The sequence below is a fragment of the Solanum tuberosum genome, unplaced genomic scaffold (genome assembly GCF_000226075.1).
Source record: "Solanum tuberosum cultivar DM 1-3 516 R44 unplaced genomic scaffold, SolTub_3.0 scf00035, whole genome shotgun sequence".
Lineage (NCBI taxonomy): Eukaryota > Viridiplantae > Streptophyta > Magnoliopsida > Solanales > Solanaceae > Solanum > Solanum tuberosum.
Window position 1 is genome coordinate 2332065 of NW_006238963.1, and position 10638 is coordinate 2342702.

The 10638-nt window shown below is 32.6% G+C and overlaps 1 protein-coding gene across 1 annotated transcript; it reads right to left on the reverse strand.

Annotated features, from left to right (window-relative positions):
- Positions 1-1650: 1650 nt before the first annotated feature.
- LOC102592413 (pectinesterase-like) lies at positions 1651-3460 on the reverse strand. Its single transcript, XM_006342768.1, has 2 exons — positions 2475-3460; positions 1651-2380 (listed from the first exon to the last, which is right to left on the reverse strand). The coding sequence occupies exons 1-2, from the start codon at positions 3451-3453 to the stop codon at positions 1701-1703; spliced, it is 1659 nt and encodes a 552-aa protein (XP_006342830.1). The 5' UTR covers positions 3454-3460; the 3' UTR covers positions 1651-1700.
- Between the last annotated feature and the right edge of the window lie 7178 nt (positions 3461-10638).

Consider the following 10638-nt stretch of genomic DNA (forward strand, 5'->3'; position numbering starts at 1 on the left):
GTGCTCTGATCTCGTTCGGAACCCCGTGCACGCAAACGAGATATGCAACCATACCAAATTTGATATTCCAGACTGAACGGCGCAGTCGAAATTTCCATCAGAGGTCATTTCGATAAAAAGTGGGTCCCACTTCCAAAAGCCATTTTAAGTCAAAACCCACGAAAGGGCTCGGAAAGTTATCAAAAACCTCCACGCACAAAAGAAGGGTCAATCTAGACCAAACTCGACATTCTGAAGCTAACCACGCTGACGGAATTCTCATCTGAGCGCGTTTACTCAGAATGTTGACCAAAGTCAAACTAAGGCTAAATTTCAAAGGCTAAAACGCCTAATCGCACCGACTCACACTGAAAACCTCGAGAGTCATGTCGACCATGCTACTAGCCTAAAATGACCCTTCCGGAGCTGATGGAATCGTCAGAATTGGATTCCGATGTCATCTTCTTGAACTTTTGATCGAAAATGATCGTTCAAGGTTCATAAGCTCCAAAACACAAAAACTCGCACCAAGACCAAACGAACGACCAGGTGACCGAACTGTCAGTCCCAGCAAGTCATAAATGACTTGGGGTCGCTATAGGAACGCTCTAAACGACACACAGAAGGCAAGACACAGAAATGACCATGCGGGTCATTACAATGCCTACACGGCCCGATGGATTGAGTTATGACACATGACAAGTAAAAGTGTATAATACTCAACTTTTTCTACTCTAATTGTCTTGCTAACTTCTATAATTACTTAGATATTGCATTCAATGTCTTGCTAACTTCTATAATTACTTATTAACGTTTTTTTTAGATTATTTAAAAAAGAACATTACTTTTCTATTTATTAGAAACAACTTTAATTTGTAATTCTCTTTTTGTTCTTAATGAAATAATTTATAATCATAATTATGACTAATATTTGTTTTAGATCTTCTCCTCCAAAATTTTCTTTTCTTTTTGTTAAAAATTTTTAAACTTGATGCCGAGTTTCTCTTGCGCTTTATTATATTATCTAAATCAATTGAATGCATATGAAAAAAGAAATAGATTAGATTATGATAATTTAAATCTTATCGAGAATTAAAATTACAAAATAAAATGCATGTTGCATTAAAGGATGGCATGAAAAATTATTTTGAAATCTCATATGATTTTGTTGGTCTTTAAAGATTTTTATTGTTACTAAAATTATGCATGTGAAAAAAATTCACCAAGTGCAATTATAGAGGATATTATTGAAAGTTTTTTTCTTGCGCCAAGTTGTCATATTTATTTGTCTTTATAAACTGAAAAGATAAATAGTCGAACAATAGCCCCAAGTTGCTATTTACAAGGGCAAAATGGGTTAAATATTTTATCGATTTAACGAATACGTCTATTTAAAGGCGTTATGGCACCCACAACCTCTGAATCCTGGATCGGCCCCTGAATTCAGTGGTGCTAGAACTTCCATTCAGTGTAATTCTATATGACGTAGAATTTAGGTAGATAAAATGCAAATTAGAGGGGAAAACAAGAATAAAACAAGCTGAATGCCAAGTCGAATTGCCTCTTGAATTTGCATAAGCTCAGACATAGATATGAATAAACTAAAACTAATTAAGTATTACATTACATAGCTAGAAAAGCAACTAAATAAACATAAGTTGGATAAAAAAAAAATTGAACAGTAGAAGATTAGATTCATAATTAAAGTTGTTACAGATTCATCAATAGGAAATGCCAGTCTTCTTAATCCAGCTATCTTGATCAATGAAGATATTAGGAGCATATTTTTCAGCTTCCTGTGGTGAAATGTTTCTCTTATAACCAGCCCATTTAACCCTTTTGTCAGTATTTGCTCCTGGTCCCCTGTTCTGATACTCTGCATAGTACAGAGTGTTTAGAGCAAAGTTACCATTCCATGGAGCCCATCCTTCAGGATCAATGAACGCGTCTATCTGAGTTTGCATTATAATTGTCCTGGAATACTCCTTCCATGGTCGTCCAAGATAGGCTTTGATTGGTGGCTGAGTGCTAGTGAATGCTGGCTCAGCCCTGATTTCACAGTTCCTCAAAACGATTGCACCGACCCCACGATGGTCTTTTCTACCTTGAGCAGTGACCATACAAGCTTGGTTGTTACCTGGTTTCCTTACAATCATCTTACAGTTTTGGAACACGGCAGATGCATCGCCAAAGATGAAGTCGATGGTTCCTGAGATGGAACAATCTTTGTAGAATTGTCTGTAGGAATGTGTGTATAGAGTGTCTTGGTATCCATCAATGTTGCAGTTGTAGAAAACTGCCTTGTCTGCTGATACACGGAGTGCAACGGCTTGGTGCTTCATTGCTCCTGCTGTGTTCTCAAACCCGATATCCCTTGCTACGAAACCATCTCCGTTCACGGCTGCATTGACATTTTAAGAGAAACATTTTAACTTTTGTACATGTTAGACGTCATTTAAACTCATTAATTCACGAAATTGAATAATCTGACTTACCAACGGTGGCGGTATGGAAAGTGGCAGTGCCATCAGCATAGTTCTTGTTGCCAGTAATCTTGGTCTTGGTTGGGCCTTCGCCAATAAACACAACGTTTGTCACCCCTCTTGGGACATCGACAATCTCCTTATATTCACCTGCCTTGATTAAGATGACATAGGGTTGAATGTTCTTTGGGGGCACACCTTTAAGGGCTTCTTTGATGGTCTTGAATTGTCCACTGCCATCTAGAGCAACCACAGCATTAGGCTTGGTACTTGAAACTTGAAGAAGCCTACGTGAACCGTCTTCAACGAATGATGTGTAGTCATTTGCCAATAATCGGCGGCTAATACCAGGGATGTTCATGCTAGTAAGCATGTCACCAAAGCTAGTAATCATAGCAAGACCATTGCTAGTAAGCTCCCCTGCAGTTTTTAACAATTTCTTCATTTTCTCACCAGTGTCACCACTTGTGTTCTGAAAAGCATCTAAGCAAGTTTCTTGATAAGTAATCGAAGCACTGATCCATGTTTTTAGATCATCGGTATAATCCTTGATCTTGTTGATATCAAAGGTGCCAACTTTATCGAATGATCTTCTTAGATCATCAATAGACACATCAAGAAGACCTTCACAAGTATGTAGAGCCTCTTTGGTTCTAGGATCTTTGGCTGCATCCTTGATCAAGTCAGTATTTTTTATGGCATTTTTTATGTCAGTTATGGTTGATTCAAATGCAACTTTTATAAGTTCCTTTGGGTCACTAGTGTTCTTGGCTGATGCAAGACTCTTCTCACAAGTTTCTTTGTAATCAGTAGGTTGACATATTGCTTTAACAGATTTTGTAGAGGTTGAAACACCACCATTGCTAGCACCATCACCACCACCACTTGATGGATCGCTCGCGTTCTTTTTGGTAATGGTGACACATGCTGCAACAACACAAGCCACCACAAGAATTGAGGCAATGCTACCAATGACTAATTTTTTAGCCATAATATTTTGATTTAAAAAAAAATAATTTTATGTATTTTTCCCAAAGTAAAAAAAATGTTTTTGTATATTTAAATTGATAGAGAGCTTTTGGGGATTTCTTATTAGAGAGGGTACATGCCCCTTGGCTCTGAAAGATGTATTTCCTAAAAAATGGAGAAACTATTTATAGTGTTTGTTTCTGTTGAATATGTGAGGAGATGAAATGGTCTAACAAAAAGAGGAGGCTGTTAGTGTTTCCCTTTTTTAACTTTGTTTTGTCCTACAATTAAGGTTTGCTAAATATAATTTTAATGTTCAATTCAATTCCTGTCTGTTTCAAACTAGTGAATAATATGGACTGATTTATCCTTTCAATATCAGAATTTATAATTACTCTAATTTAAAAAATAAGTATTGGATACATCATCAATGGGAATATCTTGTTAACTCTAGGAACAATAACTGACATAAGTACTAGACGACAAGTTTTCGATCTTAATGCAGGTAAGGCATATCTAAATCATCTTTTTTTAATTACTATATCACGTATAAGGGGAATCAACCCCCTTTACAGTTAGCGGCAGTTGTATAATATACTATTTCGATCTAACAACTTCAAAGAAGTAAGTTTTGGCTTGCCCTCTCCTTACCGTCAAGTGGTTGAATGTCTCCTTTTTCTTATTAGTTAGATAGGTTTGAAAGTCTCTCCTTATTTGATATATAATAAGGTAAGCTTCTGAAGATCTTAGCTTTAGTTTGTGCATCGGAGCACACTTTCATTTTCCCCTTTAACCTTAATTACACGGAACTTTCATGAATAGGGATTTGCTGTCAGCAATCTTTTATTTTTTATCACCTCAGTTCGTTCTAAAAATCTAATCTCACTGAGCCACACGAAGGGGAAGGAAGAGGTGGATGGTCCGGGAACAATAATGAGAGAGGGCTCGTATCCCCCTCTAACTCTTTTCCACGCTTATTTGTTCACCCGAAATGCATAACTCTTTTTTTAATGAACTAGTTTTTTGACATGTGTGTTGCACGTGATTACCAATTCCAAAAATATATGTTATAGTAAATAGTATTGCTTATTTAAGCGAAGACTGGAATAATAAGCTTAGCAAAAAATAATATTGCAGATTCTTCTGTGAATGTTCAATGTGGATCGTTATATACATTTCTTATTCACGCAAACCTATGAAGATGGTCAATGAAAATTTTTATTAGTTAAATGCAATAATGTATATATTTATTTCAATTTGATGAGGTTAATCGTGTAATTAGTCTTATCTCACTAAGATTACCTTATAGACAATATTTTCTTTGTATTTTTCTTGTTATCTAAGCAGATGTGCTTTACATGTGTATTCCACGTTAAATTATTTAGATGTCATATGAACATGTGAATAGAACAACTACATTTTATATATTCACATATTGTCACATTGGTTGTGAGTTTTTTTTTTTTTTTTAAAAAAAAACTCAGAACATTTTACAATAATATATTTTGAAGTTAGAAGATCTTGTTAACTTGATAATACATTTGTGACATATATAAGACTTTAATTTAAATACAAATACCTACCCAAATATAAATATATATTTGCATTAATGAAAATATTTATCTCATAAAATTAACTATTAAATAAATAATAAAAATTAAAATAATACAAACTTCAATTGACATTATTACAAGTCATATGAACTAACTGCTAAAATTTTGTTTTATGAACTTATGATGTAATTTTTGAATCTCAGGTATAAATCAGAGGTGATGCTTTTGCAGACCGTTGAATAGAAGTTTTAGTAATTGCGCCAATACAAATGAGGTATGCGACATGTCTCTCCAACAATTTTTCAATATTTTGCATGAGTAATTTTTAATAAATTTGATTAACATTTGATTATTTTATTTTTAATTAGATTTTAATAACTTAATGCATGTGTATTTTACAAAGTAAGCCTCCTTTAGTTTGACAATGACTTATTGAAATTATATTTTGCTTTAGTCTCCTAGCTTTCAAGGTAAAAAGGATAAATAATGCTTCTCCCTCAACAATATCGAGGAATAGAAATCGAGAAAATCTCTAAATAAGACATATTCTAACAAATGAGGTAATTTAATTTAATCTTAAGGAGTACTTAAAAGTCAAATATGAACAACATTAAAATTTATCTTTCTAAGAAAAAGGAATAATAATCTTAAAGAGAAAAACATATAAAATAAATTGATTTCGAATATAACATATAAGCAGTAAAAGAGATTATTAGTTAGTGGTTAACAATTTTCACTCCTGACATGTTACCAATTCTCAAAAATAAAAATAAAAATTTACTCCTGACACCACCAATATTTTCATTTTATAACTCAAAATTATTATCGATAAATTTTTTATTATCATAATAATAAAGAACAAACGTGCAATGCACATTACCAGAAACTAGTATGCTATTATCAATGCAAGGGCCTTTAACAAATGCATTAATATGGTTAAAAATATAATTGTCCCTCAAAAATATAATGCAAGGGGATTTAACAAATGCATTAATATTTCCACCATATTTCTGGAGGGTATTTTTGTGAACAAATATTTTTTTTAGAAGTTATGCAATATATGTTGTTTTTAATAGATCAAACCAAATATTGTATAAGAAACACTCTCGGCATAACTAATGCAAACATAATTAAACACCAACATTACTAACACATCATATTCAACATTATTCATATACACCCTTAATACTTTATTTGATACATATTTTCAACATACGCATTAATTATACTCTCTTATTTGATATTATCATATGTATAACTAATACATGAAAAATCATGGTATTAGCATGCAAGGAGTTTATGTATATATTAGCAGTATTAATAAGAGCAACTTACAAAATTGATTAGTTTTAGGGTTATTAGATTAGAATAGCTATAAGTATTATATTTACCCAAATCAAATAGCTATAGTTTCTGTCTAAAACTCATTGTATATAAAATATTTATAGTGTTTTTTTTTTTTTTTTTACAATGATACAGTTTTAAATGTAATGCATTAAATAAGGGGTTCTAGGTTATTATAAGTATACACTAAAATAGGGAAAGTAACAAATAATCACTTACTAGGACTTGACTGGATACAACAAAACTCCAACTACTCTGTTTTTCAAAATTATGCTAAGTAACCTCTTTTCTAAAATAAGTGAGAATTTTAAATAAATATTTTTGTAGATATTATACACTAAAATAAGAAAAATAATTAATATTAGGATTTGACTGGATATGACAAAATTCCAACCGACACCTCTCTGTATGTCAAAATTATATCGAGTAACTTCTTTTATAGAATAACTGATGATAATAAAATCAGAGTATTCTATTATTAAAATATTATTTGAAATTTCAAAACGGAAATTGATGAAAATAAAAGGATTAATATTTACAGAATCTATTGCAGAGAAGCTACATTTTTGGCAACTCCATAATTTTTGTTCCATATTATATACATGACTTCAAATTAGTGAAAAGGACCCCAAAGCCATTTTGTTGTGGTATTGAAGTGGCTATCTTGTGTGTTCCAAGAATTAGACTGTAATTGACCAGGAGATCCATCTTCATTTTCTTTTCTACTGTTCAAGCTTTTCGATGTAATCGCTTCATTCGAATAGCCATACCCTTGCGTATATTCATTGAAATTTTGTGGTATGTTGAACATCGACTCTGAACTGTTTTGACCAACCCTGAAAAATATTATTAACAAAATGAGATGAGTTATTTTCACGAGCATTACTAATTAATGCATTGATGATAATTTGGAGAATAAATTAAAGAGAGAAAACAATCAAACATGCCTATATGATCCTTGATTATTGTTTGGATGGATTGTTTCTTTCCCAAATGGTTGGTATCTTGTGCTTGTCCTATTAGGTGACCTTCTTATAGGACCTCCATTTCTAATGCTAAACCAAAATGACAACAACAAAGTTTACTTACATCTAAGAATTGATTAAAGAAAAGTTTGAAAATTATATCTAAATAAAAACAAAACATATATATTTTTGAAAAAAAAAAAAAGAGGGAAAGGAAAATAAACCTTGTACTTTGTGGGAATTCATTATCCAAGGAACTCAAAATTCCATTTTCTTGACCAACCATCAACTTAGACTTGATGAAGTGACTTTCTAATTTCTCCAAAGTTAGAATATGTGACATATCATTAGTCTTATGGTTCTCTTCTTCTTTCCAAGAATCAGTTGAAGTTCTCAAAGGTTGATCAATGCAGAACTTTGATGTCAATGACGCTTCTCTCTCGAATTTCTCCAAAATTGGGATTTTTGGCAGAGTTTGTTGGAGAATCATGTCATTTTTAGTTTCACCTTGTCTCTCCATAACAATAGGCACAGGGATAAAGGTTTTAGGATTTTCTTGATTTATCACATTAGTACTTGTTCCTCCGTCTTCTTTCAACATGGAAACATTTTTCGATCCCATGGAATATATGTACGATAATGAATAGTCATCATCGTCATCAAGGATAATAGGATAAGTTATCCTCAAAGAATTCTTATCCGATGATGAATTACTAGAGATGTTGGTAGTGGTCATAGGCTGCTTCTCCTTAGGAACAACATTAGGTAATTCTGAAATAATGGTGGTGTTCACATGATCCTCTTGAGTCATATCAAATATTTTTGACAAGTCTACTTCTTCACCAAAATCAAATTCATTGGCCCATGGTATAGTAGACGAATAAAGATCTTGATCATCAATAATATTCATGTAATTATTTGGAGCTTCATCCATGTTTACCAGTATATATAAAATTTTCCACTGTGGACTTACTTATATAATGAGACACTTGTCATTTTAATTTATGTACATTCCATATTTGGATGAATTTTAAAATTAACATATCTAGATGGGATCGTTGACTGGATTGATTTTTGTAGATATTAAAACCAAAATAGGAAAAGTAACTAATAATCACTTTGTAGGACTTGATTGCATATGAAAAAAACTCCAATCGGTACTTCCTGTATTTCAAAATTATGCCGAATAATTACTTCTTTACTCAAATAAGTGATGATTTCTAAATGATTTTTCTGTAGATATTATATACTAAAATAGGAAAAATAATTATTAATCACTTAGTAGGATTTGACTGGATATGACAAACCTCCAATAGACACCTTTCTGTATTTCAAAATTATGTCGAGTATCCTCTTTTATCGAATAACTGATGAAACTAAAATCTGAATATTCAATTAAAATATTACTATTTGAAATTTATACAGATTTGGAAAAAATTTGAATACTATATTAAATTTATTATTTAAACTTTTATATAGATTATGGTAGAAATATTGATTTATCAATGAAAAATTATGTGCTCGAGAAAAAATGCAACATAAATGTGATTTTTTATGTCATGTGTATTGCCAAATTGATCTGATAATAACAACATATTTAACTCAATTGTGTAATAAATGGATGTCAGAAAGGCTTTGATGACTCAAGGTTCATATTAGGGAAAGGAGAGTGAGGGGAAGAGGGGGCAGCCCTCGGCCCGATCATCCAATTCGCTCCAACAGACAGGCATGGTTCTGTAGTCAAAGCAACTTCGTCACGAAAAGAACTATTTTAATTTTTCACACTCAATAAAACATATTACTATTCGGGAATCTTAGTTGCCTAGTTGGCTTACTAATTGAACTTTCACCTTGGTGAGATTTCGATTCCCCACTTTATAATTCCCTTCCTCATTTTTCCTTCCCTACTCCCAATTCTTTTAATTAAAAAAACAAGATAATAGTATTATTCCTCTAAAAAATAGAAAGGAAGGTAAGTGCGGATTAGCATAATTGGAGACCTAAATCGTAATTTTAATTAGAGGCCTAAAATCTAACAAACTTGGTATATATGTTATTTGAAATCTTATTAATAAGTTTAGTTTAGTAAAATACATCTTTAATTAAAACTTCCCAGTATATAAGTAAGCTATTATCTCTCAATTTAGTATATCAGACTTGTGAAGAGTTATGTATTAGAATTACCAAAAACCATATATCTCAGAGATGTTCCTTTTAAATTATTTCTGCTTCTGTAATTTCATAAATACTACACACATCAAGAAATGATGACTTGCATTCGATAATTCAATATGCTACAGCGCGAACTTTGGTAGCCGAGTGTTGAAAGAGCATCTTCCATGCTAATTCTTGCATCAGGTGTCACTACAGTGCAACTCAAAGCTATTTTCATGATAGATGACAAACACTGCATCTTTGCATCGTATATTCAATTCTCCTGTAAATATTTCATCACTTGGTTTCCTTCTTGTGAACGTCTCCATAATCACGATGCAAAAACTATAAACATCACAGCTTGTGGATACTATTCCATCTTGTCCATATTCTGCAATCATGGTAAAAGAAAATAAAAATAAACTTCCTAGTTACCGAGGAACATACTAATATTGAGTACCAATCTATAATTGTTTTGGGCAAAGAAGCTATAGAAGTTACAATAGCTGGAGCAATATATCCAATGGTTGTTGTTGTCCTTGTTTGAACAAAATCCTGCCCTGCAACTAACAATTTTGCAATGCCAAAATCGCAGACATGACCAACCATTCCGTGATCTAGCAAGACATTGCTTGTCTTCAAGTCACAATGCACCACAGGAGTTCAATAGCCATAGCCTCTAATTGCAATTGAATATCTTTGCTGCCAAAAGAGTATCATCCTTAAGCTAAAAATCCCTTTGAAGACCTTGATGAAACTCCCGTTACCAAGCAAGTTACTTTCACTGAATCCTTCTGTTGCTTCTTCAAGTTCATAGTAAGAAATTCTTTCATGTTTCCCTTTTACCGGATTGAAATCTTCTTAACCTGCACACTTCTTTCTCTTTCTCAATCTCAAAGTTATGGCTAATGCAAGAAATAGCATACCTACTCCCAAAAGGACGTACAAAACCAAGATTGCCTTTTTTCTCTTCAAGTACTCCGAGTCTTGAAGAATTTGAGATAGAAGCAGGGAGAAAACCACTCAAACTATTCTGATAAATATAGAACGGGAATTCCATGACCTAAATCTGAAGGTAGAGTACCTGAAAGTCTATTTTCTGATATTCCTAGGATCTGCAATGCTGACATGTTAAAATGCTTGCGGGAATGGAACCAGTAAGCTTACAGCCGGATAATGACAGAAGCTGTA

Excerpts from the sequence above, each read along its gene's own strand:
- LOC102592413 (XM_006342768.1), bottom strand. The coding sequence starts at position 3,453 with ATGGCTAAAAAATTAGTCATTGGTAGCATTGCCTCAATTCTTGTGGTG. Across the intron at positions 2,381-2,474 it reads TTTCCATACCGCCACCGTTG|CCGTGAACGGAGATGGTTTC; the intron begins GTAAGTCAGATT and ends ATGTCAATGCAG.